The sequence below is a fragment of the Alligator mississippiensis genome, chromosome 4, assembly GCF_030867095.1.
Source record: "Alligator mississippiensis isolate rAllMis1 chromosome 4, rAllMis1, whole genome shotgun sequence".
Classification (NCBI taxonomy): Eukaryota; Metazoa; Chordata; order Crocodylia; family Alligatoridae; genus Alligator; species Alligator mississippiensis.
In genome coordinates, this window is record NC_081827.1 from 15615847 (window position 1) to 15638113 (window position 22267).

The 22267-nt window shown below is 46.6% G+C and overlaps 1 protein-coding gene across 4 annotated transcripts in view; it reads left to right on the forward strand.

Annotated features, from left to right (window-relative positions):
* Positions 1-84: 84 nt before the first annotated feature.
* The window catches only part of TMEM243 (transmembrane protein 243), a 48973-nt gene continuing 26790 nt past the window's right edge, over positions 85-22267 (forward strand). Inside the window, exons 1-3 of one of the 4 annotated variants that reach the window (XM_019487537.2) lie at positions 85-4279; positions 7702-7838; positions 20482-20790. In XM_019487537.2, the coding sequence (XP_019343082.1) occupies positions 20713-20790 (78 nt within the window). In that variant the 5' untranslated portion in view covers positions 85-4279; positions 7702-7838; positions 20482-20712. Of the gene's footprint in view, positions 4280-7701; positions 7839-18875; positions 19705-19735; positions 19840-20481; positions 20791-22267 lie in introns of those variants that run through there. The other 3 variants (XM_019487538.2, XM_006273763.4, XM_059725806.1) reach the window with 3 other exon arrangements.

The following is a 22267-nucleotide window of genomic DNA, read 5'->3' on the forward strand; positions in this document are numbered from 1 at the left end:
ATCATTTCACACTATTCCTGATCTGATAGGCTCGGTGGGCTAATTTGAAAATTCAACAGATGATATTAAAAGTTTAACTTTTATCTCCAAATTTATCATCAGGTCAGTTTGCTAATGGAATTTAAGTATGGAAATGATTCATTTCAGTTACACAATCTTTTCCAAATCCCATTTGGATGTTTTAAAAGAGGCCAATAGGCAACTCCTAGTTAAAATTCTTCTACCAGATTGAAGGGACAGGTTGAGATGATTTTTATGCTGCTGGTTATGGTCAACTGCTTGCTGGATATTACTAAATTAATTACAGGCTTATCATAGACTAACAAGGGAATTTTGCGGTGGTGGGTAGTTAACTGGTCTTTAGGAAGATATTTTTATAGTGACAACAAAACTGAAGTCCCCCGTGCTTAGATCTTTTTATGTCCGTGCCTTTGGCTTTTCCAATTAAGTTTTCTAGGCGGTGAAGAGGAGAAAAAGGAAGGTCTTCGAAATACAATTAAAGTAAAAAAGAAAGATTCCATCAAGAAGGAAAACCTCATCAAGCTAAACTGAAAACCTGAAGGAGAATGTAACGGGACAGTCCAACTGTAGATGGACCCAGGCCAAGCGGCCATACTAAGGTGGGGCCCACGTGCCATATGCTTAGTGGGTGTCTCATTCTCCTATTTTCATATCTTCACCTGCCATGACTTGGTGTAACTGAAAAAGGTATCAGGCAGTGGTATCTGATTAGAGAGGGTTGGCTCAGACCAGTGTGGGTCACAACATCCAAGAGTCTTCTGTACGGCTCCACTTCCCCTCCACCCCACCTCTTTCTATTTGGGTGTTCTCGTCAGTGCTTGGAATAGATGCCTAGCTGTACTGGGTGTCTGGCCTCGTTCAGGTAGAAGAGTCTTCAACAGAAGGAAACCACATCGCCTGGGGTTAGCACATCTCAGCTGCTTTGCTGCAGTTCTGCGGTCAGTAGTGTCCGGCCTGCATAAAGAAATGAATAAACTAATATAACTTAAATAACCATGTCCATGCCTTGTTCAGGCTCTTCCTCAGCTCAGCAGGGTATCTTGACCGCCTTTCTCCAGGCAGTCGGGGCTTCTTAGGGCTTGTCCTTTATAAGGGCACAATCTGAATGGGCTAGCCTGTCCTGGAACAACCCCTTTACGTAATGTGGGGCCAGGGGTATCACAAACCCTGGTGCAGCCCCTAAAGGTACCTGACCTCCCGTGGTGAACAGAAAGGTACCAGACCTCTGCAGCGGCAGTCAGGATTCCATTCAGAGAGCCAGGGTGATCCTGGTCCACTACTTCAGGTCTTCAGCTCTGGTGGAGGAACGCAGCATAGGCCTTTGCCTATGTTGGTGTTCCCCCTTTCCTGGGGTTGGTGCCACCTTATGTGAGGAATTCTGGTTTGGTCTGGGCCAACCTGGCCCCCTGCTTGCTCCCATGTGTCCCACTGCTGCTGACAAGTGTTGAGAGCCCCACAGGAGCTCATCAGGCCCTGCATCTGTTGCTTCTGAGTCCTAGGTGGTGCTTCCTGCACCAGCCGCCTGCCCTCTTCCTGAGCTGTGGCCCATGTCCACTTGGAGCCAGGGTTCTGGCTCTCACCCCAGCCTGGGTGCGGAGGCTAAGGGAAGTCTGCAGCTTGCTGGCTGCCTGTCCAGCAGAAGAGCAGAGCACACTGTTGGCTTGTAGGCACACTGCTTCTCCACAAGCCTGGCCAGGGATCCACTGCCTGAGGACCACATCATCAGTCATCATCCTGGTGAGTATGGGGCTTGGCCGGGGCCCTGCTACATTGACACTTACCTGTTTCACTTGCAGAGAGTTCATTCATGCAGGTTAATTCTCAGGCTGGATGTGGCAGGTGGGGGTTGGGGCAAGGAGGCTGAGCCGGGGTCATTGAGGAGAAACACTGGGTGGAGAATCTTGACACAGAGTCCCTGGAGTCACGTGCTCCCACAAAGGGACTCTTAGGCCAGAGAGCTTCTGGGAAAAAGAAAATGTAGGCCTGTGTTCTCAGGCCCCCGAAGAGGGGAACCTGCAGCTCCAAGTAGGAGAGGGCTGCAAAGATCCATTTGGAGATATGGAGAAGAGCCTCGAGGAAGCATGAAGCCAAGGTGCATTGCAAAAGGTGCAGAGACAAACCTGGAGTAGCCAGGTAGCACTGAGAGGACTGGAGGCAGAGATGCTGCGTGGAGCGGTGCATTGGCATGCATGGTGAGCCACACTATTTTTCTTCTGTCTTTGTTTATTATTAAGTATCTTAACTGAAGAGTGGCCAGGACTGGCTACTTCCAGACCTGGAGCAGAGGGCATCTGAGTGGTTGCCTTTCTGTCAAAGTTCATGAATTTAATGAACTTTTGATACTGGATCCTGTTCCTTTCCAAGTGCATTCATAAATTGACAGACTGGTTAGTAATTGATTTCCCTCAGATCATGCTGCTTATCTCTATGAATTCATGAATTAGTGGATCTTTGAGTATTAATTGACTGGGTGCTGAACTTTGGGAGATGATACTCAGTAGATTAAGGGACCTTGTCAAGTTGCCCTGATTTCTCAGGAGAAGGTGTGAGGTAATGGATACTCTAAGCAGGCTGATGGTGTAGTTGAACCGAATTGATGGAAGAGTGAATTGTGGCCCTCCATGGATGACAAGATCCAAATAATTGATCAATTGATTAATTTTGTAGTCATTTTGTTAGATGAAAGTGTTGATTAAAGTGGATTTCATTAAGGACTGAAGGAGCATTAGAAACTGGATTAAAAGATCTAAAAGTGGGAAACAAATTGGTAAATAAATTACAGACTGAGATAGGCCATTGATGCCTTGAGAGGAAAGGGACACCATGTAGGGAAGGAGGAGCCCTGCAAAACAACCACTCTGGGTTAAAGGCATTCCACTGGCCTCTGCATAATATTTACTCTCCCTTTTTCTATAGTTACAAGTTGTGACTGGCAAGACTGGAGGAGAGGTTGGAAATTAGACCTTGGCACCGGAGAAGTGAATATGATCAACAGCACCTTCTCACAGAGAGACACAACTATAGTGAACAATTCAAATAACCAGTTTCCAAATAGGATGGATAAATTCCTACAGGCCAGGTCCATCAGTGGGTATTAAACATGATAGGGTTGCAACCTTAACATTCGAACCTTTGGGATCTCCGAGTGCTGGAAACTTTAGGGGAGATGGACAGGGGATGGATCAGTTTCCCTTTTGCCCAAGGAGGCCTACAATTCACTCATCCTGCTCACATACTTTTTCCCATAGCATCCACTCTGCCACTATTAGATACAGGTTCCTGGGCTAGAGGAACCTATGGTCTGAACCAGTATAACACTTCTTTTGTTAAAATGTGTCTGTCATTCTGAATACTTTGGTGTCATTCTTTATTTAATCTTCCATCTGATCTGAGTACAATCACAAATACATAAATTGGGAAAAAGAAAATTGCTTATCTGAACACTGCTCCAAGGAATCCAGATGATCTAAACCACCGGAGGAGAATTATGTTAACATTCTTCAATACAGTGACTTGATGTATGTTTGTCTCCCTTTAGTGGCTGGCTCTATCAACTATAACAGCTTCCTACATATACCTAAGCAGTAACTTTTAGTTTAAAAGATAAAAGGCTGTGGTTTTAGTGCTACATTTCTCAGGCTAATTCCTTGCTGATGCCCTTGCAACCTGTACATAGGAAGACACGGATTGTTACAATACCAACTTAAATGCAATTGAAATAGGCCAGAACATCAACTGAGATTACTATCATCTGAGCAGTGCTGGTTTGTATCATGTGATGATCTAGCCTTCCATGTATGCTCTTCAGCTGGCATTTTTCACATTACATGTATTTAACTTTGCACAAATTCTTGCTTATATTTTTCAGATCTATTTCATATCTGGGTGGGACTCGAGGTAATTTCCTATGGGGTGAGGGAAGTAAGAGTGGTTAAAATAGAGCATGCTTGAAATATTTATGTAGCTTCTCCTTTCATTTTTAGTTATTTCACTCTCTGGTGACAGTTTGAGCCACTCCCTGTCTCTGATGGCAGATACCAAGAAGAAACATGGCTGTAATTTTAAGAAGACATGATTGTTTTTAAAATCACATACAAAACCAGCCCCAGGAGTAGCCTGTTCCCCCTAAATCTGGATTTGTAGGTACACGTGGAGCATCCCTATCTACCAGAAAGGAGGCTTAATGACTGCAGCAACACTGCCTAGTGCGAACCAGGTGCTGATGGAAGGACTGAGAACTGGATGGGCCAAGGAAGGGGTAAGCATGACAGCAGTGAGTGTGGGAAATGCCCACCATCCTACTTCCAGCCCCGTACAATTTAATTAGATAATGAGTGTACCTTTACTTGGGATCCCGTGGGCAGCTGCAGTGAGGGAGTTCTTGATTTGTGTTGTCCAGGGAGCTGTGATCTTCAGGACTCTTGTCAGGTTTGAGGACCAGCCTAGTGGTGTCTTCCATAGGAGAAAAATCTTCTATCCTTATGTGACCTTAGTGAGGAAATCTTCATGTATGTCTCCTCCAGAGTGCGTCATCACTAGAGAGATGATTTGGGCCTTTGTTATAAAAGCTTCATCTTCAGGAACTATTTATTAACAGGCACCTTTGTTAATGAGGTTGCATTTAAGCTCAAAACCAAAGGAGAAAGTAACCCCAGCATTCGCCAGGAATGTTGGCCACTTTTCTTTTGTTAGAAAGATCCAGTGAAAGCCTCATGCCATTAAAAAGAACCATGCCAAACAAAGGCATGATTCTTTATGCCAAAGAAAGGGCATAAAGCTGTGGGCTAGAAGCAGAATTAATGGGGCAAAACTGATTACTAAGCTCTCCATCACTCATGGCTGTGTCAAAAAGGTGAAAATACTTTGGGGAGGGGAATGAAAGAGGTGCAGCTGTTGCTGGAGCTGACAACATGACAGACATTGGAGCAGGAAAAGTGTTAACAAAAGGCTATCACATGAAGTGAAGCATTAGATTATCCAGTGCATTAGAACCTTGAAGGGATTTTTGGAGCAGCAGTGAGCTGTGCCAGAGCACATTAATGAGGAGAGGCTGGCTAGATAGATAAGATGCTGACCTCCACCTTTAGATTCAGACAGCTAGCTTAGGAACAATTGAGACAGCTGCATCAATTACAGTTATACATGTTCTAAAAAAGCTAATATATGAGCTGAACTAAATCTGTAGGCAAATGAAATGGCACAGGCTGAGTACAGAAGAAACCACATGGTGGACTTAAGAATAAATAAAATATTAGGCAGGAGAGACTGTCCTATCTGATGGATCTACAGTAGTGCACTTCTCTAGGGATACCAAAGCTCTTTACAATTTACAGGTGAAAGTATTTTCATTGGAAATAACACCAAAGCTCCATTTCATTTTATCCTATTGATGGAGGATGGATAGAGCACAGTGAATAAAACCAAGAACCACTTCACTGCTTACACCACAGTGAGAACCGCTAAAAGCTTAACTGAGGACAATTACGAGCTTTACGAGGACAATTAAAAAACCCCAGCAAAATCTATACTCTGTAATGGGGTATGGCTTAAATACTGAATAAATGCTTTGCTTCAGTCTTCAATAACAGTGAAGAATTAACTGAAAACAATGGTAGGGGTACAAAACAGGAATGAGAACATGGTTATGGAAATAATCATATCTGAGGTAGAAGCCAGACATACACTGCTTATTGTCAGAAAATCAGAGGATCCAGGTAATCTCCACCCCAGAACTCTGAAAGAATTGACATGTGAATTAGAAATCCCTTCAACAAGGATTTTTAATGAATCTGTCAACTCAAGAGTTTACAGTCTATGATTGGACTTTTATGATTAGGCAATTGTATTGCCTATTTTTAATGGAAAAAAGTGTCACCTTGGCAGTTATAGGTGACTCCAATATTATGCAAGATCTAAGGACAGATATCAAAGGAAAGAATAATAAAGGATATGGAAGTAAACAGAAAATGGGATAAAACACAACATAGTTTTATCTAAGAAACATTGTGTCAGACCAATCTAATCTTGTATGACAGGATAACTGATTTACACTAAGGCAACACAGTGGACATTATCTATTGTGATTCAAGCAAAGCTTTTGAAACCAAACCCAATGAGAATTAGCCGAAGTGGTGAGGATGGAGATCAATGCTCTGAATATAAGGTAGATAAGGAGTTGGTTTAAAGGGATACTACAACAAGTTAGGCTGGAAGGCAAGTTATTGTACCAGAGACCTGTTGCTAGTGGAGTTCCTCAGGGATTGGTCTTTTAATTTATCCTGTCTACCATTTTCATTATATAAAACTATAGCTGTACTTAGGAAATTTGTGCATGACACTTTTCTGGCGGGGGTGGAGGGAGAAGGGCAGGTTCTGCCAATACAGTAAAGGAGCACATTATTATACAGGAAAATTAGACCTTGTGGAGTAGAGCAGCATTTCTCAACCCATGGGTTGCAACCCAAAAGTGGGTTGCAAGAATATTTCAGCGGGTTGTGAGCTGCAGGAGGGCAGAGGGGCAGTGGGAAGGCACCTTCCCTTCCCAGCGGGGGAAGGGGGCAGGGGAGAGCTGCTTGGCCAGGAGCCAAGAGATGCTGCTTGAGGGGTGGGGGGGCCATGACCAGGCTGCCTGGCACGGTGCGGCAGCCCCAGCTCAGGGCAGTGGGGGTGCCACAAGCCTTTCTTCCTCCTCCCTCCAGCCTGTGCTGTGGCTGGACTCGCTCTGCTGCTGCCCGCATGAGCCAGAGCCGCCGCAGCCACTGCACTGTGGCCCAAGTGGGACATGGGCAGCTGGGGGCCCCTTCAGCAGGGCTGGAGGGGGGCAGGGAGCTGCAGGTTGGGAGTGAGGGGCACCAGCATGGGCCAAGGTGGCAGAGCACCGGCAGGGCCAGTGGGGTGTGGGTCGGGGCAGGCCATGGATCTTTGAAAATGGGTTCTGGTAGGAAAAAGGTTGAGAACCTCTGGAGTAGACCATTAGAAATGGTGTGAAGTTGAATGGTGTCAACTGCTAAATTATGCACATACTTAAGAACTAATCGGAACTTTAGCTTTCAGGTAGAAGGCTCCTAGGGTGGGTGTAAGTGAGCAAAAGAGGGACCTAGGTGCACAAGGGGATTTCAGGATGATCGTAAGTCAGTGTTATGATGCATCTATGCAAAAAACTTAATGCAGTTCTGGGTGGGGTGTATTCAGCACAGACAAGGAAATATTCGTATCATGCAAAATTGAGCAATGCCCATGAAATCCGCAGGAGAAAAAAAAACATACCGAAAATAAAATGCTGGATCCCCAGAGGGAGCCAGCAGTCTTCAGGGTGCTGTAGCAGCCTGCTGGGGTGAGGAAGGGGAGCAGGGAGGTCTGCCTACTTAAAGGGCTGACAGCAAGATGGCTGCCAGCCCTGCCCTTCACTGCTGATTGGCTGCGAGGGCTGTCTGTCATGTGGCTTGCAGCCTATCAGTGGTGAGGGGCAGGGCTACTTGAGCCCCTTGGCCAATCGGGGGGTAGGGTGGCACTGTGTTCCACCTGTGAAATGGCTGCCAGGCCCCACGTTCTTCCCGTGAAATCGGGGGGGTAGCCGCCCTGAGTTCAGTAGGTCCCTCTTGACACAGGGATGGCTACCTGAGGTTCCAGGAAACATCTAAAACAACTGTGCTATTGTGTAAACTGCCTCATTTGTTTCAGGTGCCTCTTATGGAACTCTGAATGTCAACATTGTTACCTACATCACTGCTCAGCCATGCAAATAAGAAAGGAAAAATACATTGCAAAGATTTACAGCAGTTTGAGGCATGCCATTGTGAAGTGCTAGCTCTGGACAGGTAAGAGATGGATATATTACAGCAGAGGCATGTAAAAACACAGAGTGGGGCTGGAAAGGGTTTCCAAATTTCTGTTGGGGGAAGAGTGACCTTCCAGACACCTGGAAACACTGCAGTGTATGCTGTTTGGACTGTGCAAAAATGAAGGTGATCAAGCATAAATATTCTGAAAACAAAGGCCCAAACCTGCACTCAGATCTGTGTAGATGTACCCATGTGCTGAGCTTTTGGTAATTTTACAGAGATTCAATTGCAGGATTGGGTCCAACGTAGCTGCATTAAACTTAAAGTGCAATGGATATAATTTCATATTCTGCTACATATAACACTCTGCTGGTTGCAGTTATACTAATAGAAATATATGGTACCAGAAGGGGCCTACTGGGTCATCAAATACAGTTCTCTGCTATCACAAGAATCCATGTCACATAATCCCTTCCATCTTAAAATGGTTAATTTTTCTGGCCCGCTACTCTTCTAGGAAAGCTGTTCCAGAACCTCCTTCCTGTGATGACTAGCAGTCTTAGGAGTAATGCATTTATAGGCAGCAATCATATCTCCTCTTAGTCTTCGTTTTGCTAGGCTAGACAATCCAGCCTCCTTTTCTAGCCTCCTTTCATAGGATAGGGCCTCTATTCTTCTAATCAGCCTAATAGCCCTTTTCTGCACCTGTTCCTTAGTGCATGACATTTTCTTAAACATGGGTAACTAGAATTGTATTCCAGATGAAGTCTCACCAGTGCCTTGTTCAATGACAGTTATTACTGCCCTGTCTCTCCTGGAGTACCTTTTATATCCTAGGATTATATTTGCCCTTTTCAGGCCTACATCATGTGAGTAACTCCTAGCCATCCGTTGACTGATTAGTCTTTCTCCTCATCTGTCCTTTCCAACAGATGAGTTCCCATCTTGCAACAGAAATTATTGTCCCTGAATGCATGATAAATCATGCTTTGTGTGTTTGCATGTGTATGAACTATTATGTCCACTAGCTCTAGTATTCTAAGGAAAACTGAAATAAATGACCTTTTAAAGACACTTTCGAACCCTTCTTATCTAACAACTTCTTCTTTCCTTCCCTGTGGAATACTACTAAAAGCAACTGTTTGTCTCAGATGTCCAAATGAATGTGGCTACAGTACTCATTGAAACCAATAAACTAACTTGTGAAAGAGACCGCTGGTAAAATGTACACAGCTCACACTTAAATAGTTCTGCTACATGGCAAATGCACTATCGTCATGCAACAGAGAAAGAGCAAAGCATGTACCAAAGCACATATTTCATGTAAAGATCCAAATATGCATGTTACTGAAAAATAGGGATCAGCTATGGAACCATCATTCACTGAATGAGCAACAGCACTTGTTGGAATAGACACAGATTATTGAACCAGCTATGTCATTAAATCAGGCATGCTGCTTACAGAGTCAACTGGTAAACCAGATAGATCTCTTGAGTCTGGTATATTAACTGCTCAGTCAGATCTTCAAGCATCAAATTAGAGCTTCTGCCTGTGAAATGAAAATGCCACTTGGTTAAAAAAAAGTGGATGTATAATCAGGCAGTGTAGAGAGAAAAGCAGAAAGTTAGAATGGAAGGAGTCTAGGTCAGGGGCAACCTTTTAAGATGGCAAGCTGGCACTTACAACCTGGCCACTGTTGTGGAACACCTCTCCCTGCCCTACCTTCCCTGATGAGGGCTGGTTTCCCACACCCTCCAATGCTGCCTCCACTTACCAAGCACCACCAATGCCAGTGGAGAATGATTAATTTAGTGGTGAGGGTGAGCTGAGCTGCAGGGAGACATGAAAGACCAGTCCGTGGCACAGGGCAGAGAGGGCTGGGGCAGCAGCAGATGGCTTGAGAACGTGGACTCTTTAAGGGGCTGGTACATGTGCCTCTGCACATCTCTGATCCTCCCTCCCTTCTCCCTTGTGGGCTAGAACAGACCTTCATGGACCAGGCCAGATCCAGGCTCTTGGCAGACAAGATCCACTCCATGGGCTCTAAGTTGCTGACCTTTGGTCCATGCTGTTTAAGAACGGAGCTGTAACATCAAACCATTTCCCCAGGACCAGCATCTTCTACCACTGCATCAGTTTCTAATGTCTTTCTTTTTCACATTTACTCCCTTAAAGGGCTACATCTACTAACCAATATTTTGCTGCATCCTTGCTTAAGCCCTGTCTTTTCAACTCTCTCAGATGTTCTTATCCCTCATAAAAGGGTGAGGGAAGTGTAGAAAATCTCCCAAATCCCTGCATACACTTAAGGGAAGATTTCCCAGAAACAGGCACCCAGCTAAAAGGCTGCCTTCCAGGGTTCCCTACATTCTGATGTAGGGGCTGTGCTGGAGGTGGGGCTCACAAGTAGAAAAACATATATTGGGCAGGATTTGCAGCCAAACAATAGCCCTGGGAAGCTGCTGGGATATAACTATACCCTCAGGGCTGTTTCAGTTATCCTGGGGGCTGTGCAGGTGTAAGAGAACAGAGCACACCACCCTGCCTAGGCACCTCTAAGCTGTGTAGCATAGCCTCTCACCCCAGTGTTACTGCATCATTTTACATGTTCTCATTGGAATATATGGCCCAGCTCCTACTGACCTCAGTGGGGTCAGGCCTTGGCCCCTGAGAGGACTGCTTGCTCAGGATCCCATTTCCTAAAACTTCACAGCGACAATGTTTGGAGAAGTCAGAGACATTGCTTGTGCTTCATACTAAGCGTCCCAGCCCCAGAATCATCAGAACCCAGGTCTTTTGTTTCCTATCATTATTAGGTCCTAAATTTTCAAACGGAAGATGCCTGGGCTACCTTCCAAAAACTCTCCATTCTTTTTAAGTAGCAACAGTAAGGCACTTTCTCAGGAATTGTTGTCAGGGGAAGACCTTACTATCTGGGTAATATGTTAACTGTCTCTCCCTAAATGCCTTAGATGAGATAAAACACAGGCTCACAGTCTAGCAGAGTAATGTGTTTTCTTTTAACTTCTAATCAGCCTGAAACAGGTTCATAGTTCTCGTTTACTCTAGGCACGCAGACTCAAAAGCCTTCTACCTAGGAGGAGCTAGTGAAAGTTCAGGAGAACGTGTGACGCGAAGAAGGTTTAGATGATAAGTGCAGATAAGTACAAAGCAACACCTTGGCTCCGAGCTGTTAACAGGTGATGCACAGAGCAGCACAAAGGAAGTTACTGGCTGAACACAAGATACAAAGTTTTATTAGCCATATAAAACTCAGCACTGTGGTGTGGTGGCAGTGTGGTTAACTGTCTTTCTACAGCTCGAGGGGAGTTTGAGATGTCCCCTATCAGCCTAAATGAGGAAATGGCTACCAGTGATTCAGGCTGGGAAGTCAAAGGCAACCACATTTCTCACATTATGCTGTTGTCTGTAGACTCTAGCATGCCTTAACCACACTAGTTGGATTGGCTATTTGCTACATATTTTTGAATGGTGTCTACTGGCACTGTACATGTTAACTATTTACATATATACAGAACAGAGCACTCTTATAACATCTCTCATTCCATACTGGAAGCAGAGTGATTTCAAACTCTACAGACTTTGCTGATGAAGTAAGCTGTTGCTTACAAAAGCTTATGCATCTCTAATTTAGCTAGTCTATGAGGTGTACCTTTACCCTGCCTTTTTCCAGATTTTGAAATAACAAAGGCATCATTATATCTCTTCCAGACTGGGTGGTTGGGTTTTTTTGGCCATTTCTTCCTTCCCTTGTTGTGTATCATGAGGACACTGGGACACTATGAGTGCAGACAGAAGTGACAATTTTCACCTGATTTGGCCACAGAAAGCAGTTTATACTTGATCAAACACAAGTGCACAGCTGCAGACAGCTTCAACAATGGGTGATCCGGTGAAAATGAGGGTTCACACGAAAACATGTCAAAACACATAGTCTTCTGTAACGTCTGTCTGCACTGTCTCTCAGCCTCCAAGCTGTTTTCAGAATGGGAGGGGGGAAAGGGAGCAGAGGGAGTTAGGTATGGGGGTTTTTCAGCCCCCGCTGGAGGGTGGGTGGGGTGGGTGAATTGGAGACCCCCCTGAAGTGTGTGTGTGGGGGGGCTCCAATTCACCACCATCCAGAGATGGCTGGGTACCTATAGAATGAGTTCCCTCCTCTTTCTTTCCCCCTCCCATTCTGAAACAGGGACAGGATGGGAGAGAGGCAGGGCTGTTGCCAGAAGAAATATGTTGCTAGGTGGCTGCCACTCACCAGCTAGATTTCCTTCTCCCTGGAACCAACAGTGAACTTCTGTTTGGTCCCGGGGATCACTGTAACTCAGAATGATTCCTGCAAATGGCTTCATGTGCATTCTGCAGCACTTCAAAAGGTTTTGAAGCACCGCAAACTGTATATTCCTGCTCATGTGGACATGGCCATTGACTCCAATGGGAATTTCAGACAAGGCACAGTGGCAGAAACAGATGCCAAGAAAGCAACCAGTGGAATCCGAAAGTGTTTTCAACAACAGCCTTTTAGGAAGTACTCTGAGATGCTCCATGGAGAACAAAGATGCATGGTTATTCTATGTCCTGGCTTTTGAACACCACTCCCAAGCATAAAATTGTAGTGTATTTTGTTTTGTGGTAGGAGGAGAGCTACGTCATGTGTTGATCTGTCAGATGGGGTCACATTGACTACCTGGGTTCTTTGGTCTGGTTGAATTGAACTCAGTGCAAAAGCAAGACTGAGGACAGGGATGTCTTTATTCCTTCTCTGAGACCCGAAGACCAAACTGGTCCATAGCATGGTTTGACGCAGCATCAAGGTTGCCAGTGGTATTCCTGAGCTAGAGATTGCTGGTATGGAAGAACAAGAAAATCCTGTCCTGGGGACTGTCAGAGTGTAGGATCCACCAGGTTCATGGCTATCTTGCACTTCGGGAGAGGTACAAAACTGTTGTAACAGGGCCAAGAATCTGCCCCTTCATGATATTAATCAAATGAAATACCTCCAGCTCATATTTAATGAAATCCAAACAGCCAAAAAACCCCTTCATAAATTTTATCAAGCGCTGAGTAAAAGCTAACAGTACAATATTTACACAAGTGATTTAACGAGAGCCCTTTTCCACCTTCCACTTCTAATCTGTCACCAAGTCGTGCCCCTCTGTAGGCAAAGGTTTTATGAATGGCTTCAAATATCATGAAGAGTGTTTACCTCATTTCAGAAACACCGCTTTCCTGAACAATGGTCAGCGTGCATAAATGCTTGAGAGGTTAAGGAACAGAGTACCAAGTTAATGATTTTTCTCACTACGTTTTGAATCAGAACAAAGTCAGCTTGATCTTTTCGGGACCTCACTCGAATTCAGTCTCTTTCATCTTTCAAATGACTGTGCTTTGCTGTTCAAACACACTGGTTAGAAGTGGCTAATAGAAAATACTGATCAAATATACTGCAAGACTTCCTGGCCCTGAGTACAAAACTCTTGTACCGAGTCAAAGGAAGTGATTAAGAAAAAGGAATTCAATTGTACCAACTTGGCAGCCTTCCCCTTATAAACATGAGAGGATGGTAACACTGTGCAAAAAATGACTTATTTCTCTAACTCTGTACAGATGGGCTGTCTAAGAGCTCATAAATTCTCTGGGAAGTCTCGAGAGCTCATAAACCCTCTGGCTTGGAATAGATGAAGACAGAGTCCTGGGCTTCTGGAGTGGGACAGTGGTACACCCACACTTGTGGTCCATTCTTTGGGATAGTTCACCTGTGTCTCTGGCCCTTTAAAATTATTTCTGGACAACAGGGAGGAAGTGTTTTATTGTTACAGGAATCCAGTACTGTTCAACAGAATTCACCCTACAGGGCAAAAAAATCCCCAAGGGGTTTTAGCAAGCCAAGACTGTAGAGGAAGAACAATGGTTGGGAGCAGGGAGAAACAACAGTTGATTAAGAAAAAGAAGAGAGGTCTGTCCCTGAAGCCCTGATATTTGATAGATCTGAACTCTATTTAATCCTAATCTGCCACTAATTTCCACCTTGGCAATATTTCCTCCTCACCTATTAAAGTAAGATGCATTTTACATACCTGCCAGTAGCATTTTATATCCCCTGTGCACTCATTTTCAGTAAAGCCAACCTTAGAGGCTAAATCTTATCACATTTTACATGCCTAAATGGCAGGCACAGGCATCACCTGGACATGAGGGTGTTGGGGTTTAGGGCATTAGCATGAGAGTCCAGACACTTGGGTGAGATGGTGGTGCAGGCAGGAGCTAGGCAAGACACAGGTTCCAGCAGGAGCTAGATTTAGGGAACAGAGACCCAAAACTCATGAACCAGACTATGACACTCAGAGCCTAGGTATCAGGAATCAGGACCAGGAAGCAAGAGCTGGACTGGGGCTAGACAGAAGGGAAGCCCATCTTTCTGGGAACCCAGAGAGCACTGCAAGGGCTGCTGCTTAGATATAGCAGCCACAACCAAGCACTTTTAACTGGGACCCACTGGAGGCACTCAGGTGGCCAGCAGTTAGTCCCATGCAGGCAATCAGGGCCAGCTGGGGGCTTGTTTGCCTACCTGCAGCCCTGACTTCTGATATATGCAGCCACAGGGCTGTAGGTTTTGGCATTTAGACACACGTCAGGATTCTATTTTGCCCCATGCCTGTACCTGCCAGAAGCAAAACAGAGGAGGGGCTGCGCTCTTGTGTTTTAGCATAATGGGACAGGGCACTGCGCTTCTGTGTTTTGGGACAGTGCACTTGCCCATGCGGTAGGGAACCTTGTTCTAAGCCATACTCACCCAGCTGCCTCTCTCTGACCTCCCAGCACAGTGCTCTAACAACTGACTACAAGAGAGGCATTATCTAAACCAGGGGTGTCAAACTCATCAGGACTAAGAGATGGATGAGTGGCATGGGGCCAGTTTGCAGGCCAGATGAGTGACACAGAGCTGGTCTATGGGCCACATCAGGCCCACAGACCGGCCTTGCATGACACATGCATTGTGCACCCCAGCCTCAGCCGCACATGCTGCATGCATATGGCATGTGGGTCCAGTCTGAGGTCCACGTGCAGCACTGTGGACCAGATGACAGGGCTCTGCAAGATGGATCTGGCCTATACGCTGTATGTGTGACATGCCTGATCTAGATTGCTCTTCACTCCTCTTGAAGCTGAGCCACTGTTCCTTGCATTTAATATTCACATAATCATAGAAAATTAGGAGTGGAAAGGACCTCAGGAGATCATCTAGTCCAGGGTTGTCAAAGTTTTTATGCCGTGGCCCACCAAACTGTGGCCCAGAAGTGGCTGCAGCCCTGCAAACCGCAGCCCAGCAGTCACAGCCAACCGCAGCCAGAATTTCCAGCCAAAAGACAGGTAAGGATACCCCCCACCCTGCAGGAAGGGGTGTGGGCAAAACCCTGCGCTGCTGCAGACCCTGCAGAAGGAGCCGCAGTCTCTCCACCCGACTCTGGGGGACTGCAGTTTGCCGGTTTGTGGCCAATTCTGGTCTGGCAGCCGACTGTGCTGTGGACTGGCAGCCGACCTGCCATGGCCCAGGGATTGAGAACCCCTGATCTAGTCCAACCCTAGCCAAGGCTTTTTGTAGTTGGGTCTTTAAAACCTCCAAGGACAGAGATTCCACAACCTCTCTAGGTAACCTATTCTAGTGCTTTAGCACCCTCCTAGTGAGAGTTTTTCCTATTATCTAACCTAAACTTCCCTTGATGCAACTTGAGACCATTGCTCCTTGTTCTGGTACCCACCACCACTGAGAACAGCATAGCTCCATCCTCTTTGGAGCTCCCCTTCAAGTAGTTGAAGGCTGCTATTATATCCCCTCTCAGTCTTCTCTAGACTAAGTAAGCCTAGTTCCCTCAGCCTGTCCTCATAAGCCATGTGCCCCAGGACCCCTAACCATTTCTGTTGCCCTCCACTGGACTCTCTCCAATTTGTCTACATCCTTTCTGTAACAGGGGGCCCAAAACTGGACACAGTACAGGTGATCCTTGCCATTCGTGGGGGATACATTCTCACATCCCCTGTGAATGGTGAAATCGCTGAATAAGGCCGTCTGCGTTCATGAACTCAGTGCCCCCGATGGGTGGTGGGGTGGGTGGGCACGGCTGTGTTGGTGACAGTGGGAGCCTGGCGGCAGCGGCAGGACTGCAGTGCTGGCAGCAGGAGCCTGGTGGCAGGAAGCGCAGAGCTCCCGGCAACTCCTTTAAGTGTATTTAAGAAGTGGGTTCGGCATTCACGAATATTTGAAACTGTGAATGCCGAACCTGCGAATAGTGAGGGTTTCCTGTACTCCAGATATGGCCTCACCAGTGCCAAATCAAGGGGAATAATTACTTCCCTCAATCTGTTGGCAATGCTCCTACAAATGCAGCCCAGGATGCCATTAGCCTTCTTAGCAGCAAGGGTACACTGTTGGCATATATTTGTCTTATATTCCACTGTAACCCACAGGTCCTTTTCTGCAGAGCTGCTGCCCATCCAGTCAGCCCCCAGACTGTCCCGGTGCATGGGATTGTTGTATCTCAAGTGCAGGACTTTGCACTTGTCCTTGCTGAACCTCATGAGATTTCTTGTGTTCCAGTCCTCCAATTTGTTGAGGTGACTTTTATGAATTTATGACTCTCTGAGTCATAGCCCTACCCTCCAGTGTATCTACAACTTACCCCAGCTTTATGTCATCTGCAAAGTTGCTGGGAGTGCACTCCATCTCATCTTCCAGGTCGTTGATGAACATATTAAACAAAAATGGTCCCAGGACCAACCCCTGGGACACTACACTTGATACCAGCTGCCAACTAGACATCGAGCCATTGATTACTACCCTTTGAGCTTGACAATCCAGCCAGTTTTCTATCCACCTTATAATCCATTCATCTAACCCATACTTCCTTAGCTTGCTTGCGAGAATGTTGTGAGAGACCGTAATATTCAATGGTTAGAATCAGGGGAGAATAGTGAAAAAGTCTCTGCTGCATTGGGAGCAAAGACCCAGGCTACAACTCATCTCACTGAGCCACCCACCCTCTGCCTTGTTCTCTTCTTCCTCACCTTCTCTTGGATGGGATGCAGCTTCAACCCCCTTCTGCTTGAGAAAGTACCTAGAACTAGGGTTATCTACCTCATGAACAAATTGCCTAACCGCTAGTCCAAGGGTGTCAAACTCATTCAGCCCTGTGGGCTGGCCGAGGGGCACAGGACTGGTCTTTGGGCTGCATCAGACCCACAGACTAGCCCTATACATTAGAGCCAATATGTAGGGCTGGTCTGGCAAGAGCAGTTCATGCAGCATGTGCCCCAGGCTGTCCCCCTGTGCTACATGCAGCATGCGTGCTCAGTCCTGTCCCACGCACCACATGGAGAACCTGCCAGCTGCAGTCTGGGGTTTGCACTGCACATAGTGTATGGGGGTACGTGGGGCCTATGCTGCATGTGGTGCCCACACTGGACCAGCCTTGCCTGCTAGCTCTAGTGCACAAGGATGATTTGCAGGCCTGATACAGCCCTAGAGCCAATGCTCAGGGTTGGTCTGGCACAGGTGTTGCATGCAGCCTGTGCCAGAGCAGCTCCATGTGCTGAGCCAGGGCCAGAATCTGCCATGTGTGGTGCCTGGGGTGGTCCAATACCTATAGACTGGAACCTAGGGCTCCACAGGCCAGATCCTGTCTGCGGACTTTAGGTTTCACACCCCTGAACTAGTCTACTGAGCTAAACCAGGGAAGGGCCTCTTCCTCCACCATCTAATACTCATGAGTATGGGATTTTGCCTGGCTACAATTTTGGAAATCTGACTTTACACAACTATCTGTTCAAGTGTACATTGCCACATACCTGCCTCCATAGAGTACAGCCCTACTGAGCATACTTGGTGGGCATGTGTGCACTTGCAAGCCAGAGCTGACTCCCAAGCTGTGTATGCCAAAAACTGCAGATATGCAGCTGTCCTGCTTGGGTGCATGAATTGAAATAGGACTTAGTTCAAGTGTCTGTAAAAAACCCTTCCCTTCAATCATGAATCAGACTCGCCCACATCTCACGTTTTTCTTATACTGATGACCTATTACACAGTTATCTATTTGGGAGGGAAGGGGGTTATTTGCTTTCTGGTTTTAAGATTTCACATTTCCAGGCTCTTCCCCACACTTAACAGGTGGGAGCTTTCTTCTAAAACATGACCAAAAGCTGCAGCTCTCATGACTCCAGGATATAGGACCTGAGGAACAAGATCAAACATAGTAAGATATTTGATAAGATCTCAGTGACTAGCAACACTGCCTCTGCGTGGGCTCAAGGTGCAGAGTAGTAGGCCTGGTGACAAAACTGTTTTATTCTTCCTCTGTTTAGGTAGTTACTGGGTGTGTTTACATGTGCAAATGCTCCAGGATGGCTTTACTCTAGAGCAAATTATTCTAGAGTAAACCCACACCGGGCACACATGCAGGGAAGCGGGAACAGATTTGCTGCTCATGGCAGCAGTCTGTTCCTGCCCCTGCCGGCCCTAGGCTCCCCCTGGGTGCTAGCCCAGGGGTTGGCAGGGAGCATGGGGCCAGGAGACAGTAGTCTCCTGGCAAGAGCTGAGACATTGCTCCCTGCCGGTGGGAACTACCTGCTGCTGGGGTGAGCTCCACCACCAGAGCCCAGGCAAGGATAATGTTCTTCTGCCCTGGCAGCAGGGAGCTCCTAGCCCCTGCTCCCCTGGTAAGTACTTCCTACCCCTAAAACTGCAGGGTGGGGCTGGGAAATAAGAATCTCCCTGATTGCAATCACAATCATGGGGACTGGGAGCTCCCTGCTGCCAGAGCAGAGGGACAGTGTCCCTGCCCAGGCTCAGGTGGTGAAGCCTGCCCTGACAGCAGGCAGCTCCTGGGGGCAGGAAGCAATCTCTCACCCCCTGCTGACCGGGAGCACATTTACACCCTCACATGCACTACTGTGCAGTAAGTAATCGGAAATAAATTTGCTACTTGTATTTACAGGTAGCAGATGTACTCATGATTAGGGCAAATTACTGCGCAGTAAGCATCTGCACATATAGATGGTGATGCTTACTGCGCAGTAATTAGCTTTAATCTTGAGTAAAGCTTCTTGTCTCCGAGTGCCAGAGACCATAGCATCAAGGGAAACAATTCTTGACTTATGGGCTGGTGCTTAGACCACTATAAAATATGTCAATAATAATAACAAGAAGAAAGCAAGAAAAATGGGTAGAGAATTAGGCCTAGATTTCCCCCCCCCCATTGCACCACTTTTAGTTCAGCATAACTCCTCTGATTTCCAAGGAGTCACAGCGGCATAAAACTGGTGTGACCCAATAGAAAACCCAGGTATCTTTGGTCCCTTTCACCCTCAGACTTACTGCACTCACTCGGCTGGCGCGGAGAGGCCAGATTAGATCAGCCTTCTCCTATGTGTTTTGAAAAGTGCAGTGCACTGTCAAAATCAAATCCCTGCATTATCATTTTTAGCCGTGACCAAGACACCACTACTGCTAATAATGGCATTCTTAAAGTGAACCTGGGCTCAGGAAAGCGTGTCCTCTTTCCAGCTCACGTAGCAAGTCTGTGAAGGTGCAGATCTACCCCGCCTTCCTCCTTCAGAGAAATCATTCATCTGCCCCCATCCGAAGTTACCCCTGATGTGCCAAGAACTATTTCCCTCGCAGCTAGAAAGCTGCAAGCTGTGGAAATAAAGATTTGCAGCAAGGGCAGGTCCTTCCCGGGCCCTGATTGGATCCGGCTGGCGGTGAGCTCACGGCGGAGGCCGGGCCCAAGGCGAGGGAGGGCTGGTTTGCGACACTGCCTGGGAGGCTATTAAGCGGGCGAGGGGCGGGGCCTGGGGTAGCCGGTACCTGTGGTCGTTTCCCCGGCGGCGGAGGTAAGCCCCGGCGATGGAACGTTGGCTACGCGAACGTTCCGCTTCCGAACGTTCCCTCCCGCGGCCCCGGGCACGTGCTCCCGGGGGCGATCGCCGGGCGCGGGCTGCGCGCCGGGGAGGTTTGGGCACCAGCGGGTTTGTGCGCCGCCCGGGGCTGTTTTGCTCCGCGGTTTCTCTGCGGCTTTCCCCCTCCGCGCTACATTGAGCTGGATGGGTGGGGGCCGGAGGGGGAGGGCTCAGTGCCCGGCTCTCTTCCTTCCTCGGCTCGGGCCACTGCAGCTGCTGCTGCAGATCTGCGGGTAGCAAGGAGTTATCCCTGGGAAGAGGGGGAGGGAGGCAGAGCCCTCGTCTGAGTCCGGAGGAAACAAGTGGGACCCGACCCAAAGTTTGGGAGCCGAGGCGGCGGATGGGAGCCGCAGATCCATGCCGGAATTGCTCCTAACAGCAAGTTCTGCTGCTACTGCTGCTGATTATTATTATTATTATTATTATTATTATTATTATTATTAAAATCCCCCCCTCCGAAGCCAGCTGTGTGGAGCTGCAAGAAGACTCCGTGCTGCGGGTCCTGGTGGCCGGAGCTCCCCGCGGGCGCCGGGGCTGGGCTGGGCTGGGCTGCCGGAGAAAAGAGCCTTTGTGGGGGGGCTTTGCCGTGGTCCTCTGTAATTTACAGGCCTGATTAGTTCCATTAGAAGACATAAAAGCAGCCTGAACGAGCCTCCGGGTCCTGGGGTCTGACCGCAGCTTCTGCTTCATCTCACTTCTGTTTCTTTCCAGCAGCAGCAGCCTCTGATCATGAAGAAGAAAGCGAAGGCTTGGAGGGGAGGCTCGGCTGCCTGGCTCTGAGCCACAAGTTGTGTGCGGCGCCCGATGCTAGGAGATGCGTTTTCCATAAATAACTGGCTCGCACATACTGTGCCATGGGCTTAAAGCCTCTTGAGACAGGGATGACTTGGTTTTGAGATAATCTCTCTCTGAGCGAGTGACAAAACTGACCTTTAGATAAAAATGGAGGACTTTACGACCAGGACCTACGGGACCGGCGGACTGGACAACAGACCTCTCTTTGGAGAAACTTCAGCAAGGGTAAGCTGGGAGTCTTGGTGCTCTCCAAAATCTCTCCATCTAGTGCTGGCTGATAAAAGGGTGGCTTTCTTACTCTGATCTAGAGTGAATCGGTGATCTGTAGAGCCTGTATTTTGGGTGTTATCAGGACTGTGAAAAACTTAGCTTATTTTTTATTTCTTACACACACACACACACAGCTTTCTTTTATATAATATATAAGTTTTTCACAGTCCCGAAGCCTAGACTTTAACACAAACACTAAAGAATCATGAGAATTGACCACACTGTTATTAAGTTCACTAAGTACCTTTAGTCTGTGAGGAGTCACTGAAGGTAGGCTCTGTCTTATGAGAAGTTAACCTGCTTTGACAGGGAGGAAATTACTTTTACACCCATAGCATTACCTGTATCTCTTTAATGCTGGGAGCTAAGAAGGAGACTGTTTGAGCCGAGAGAACGGTTGTCGCTGGACTCATTCAGAGAACCTTTCTAGGGTCCCGTGCACGGGGGTGTGATGCATGGCTCTCAAAAAGTCTTCTTGCAGATTTAATGGTGTGATTTGTGTAATGTGAACTTGTCTTTCTCAACTGCATACGCTTAGCACATGGTATCAGTTGCTGATCATGTTGTTGAATCTTCTAATAATGGACTCTTTTGTGCAGAGTGGTCATCACACATATATTTTCCTGGGCAAATTACTTTAGAATCCTCTGGGTTTTCATGGGATTTTGTTCGGGTGGTAGTTCCCAAGAGACTGGGAACAGGATGTGTAATTCTTGATGTTAGGAATATTTCATCCCGAGCTACTTGCTCTTGCTTTCTCTCGCTCTTGTTTCACCACCTGTAAAAGAGTGATAATGTCTGTTACAGAGCAATGTTGAGAATTTAGTTGAAGAATAGTTATTTGTTAAGCATTTTGAACCTGAACAGCGCTATGCAAATGTTTAGATGTAATTTTAGATCTGTTGTAAGCAAATAGAGGAACTGCTTTCTGTAAGAATACTGGTACTGTTCCTAGTTAAATATGCTGTGTGTTTTGAGATGGTTGGGTTCCTTTTTACTGGGTTAAATGTTGTATTTCTCAAAATGCAGAATCAGGTCAATTAGACTATTTGCAAATTAGTGCAGAACTGCTCAAAATCTTAAAAATAGAAAGGCCCTGCAAAAATGAAATGCCTTTGCTTTGAAAATATCAAAATCGAAGTGTTTCTAATTGCATAATGATATCTCTTTGAAATTTCATTTGAAGAAAGAGAAAGGAAATATGTATTTAAAGACTGCAGATCAAACTTTTTTTGTGTTTGTTTTTCTTTTGCCATTGAACTGGAAAAGCATCTATTGGCACAGACCTGCTCCCAGATCTAGAAGGATGTTTACACTAAAAGATGTAACAGCGTGTATAAATGTGCTGGGGTGGAGTCTCTTTTGAAATATATACATAAAATAAAAGTTTCTTTCCTGTGTTCACAGAATGGGTATGTCTTGGGATAAAAGG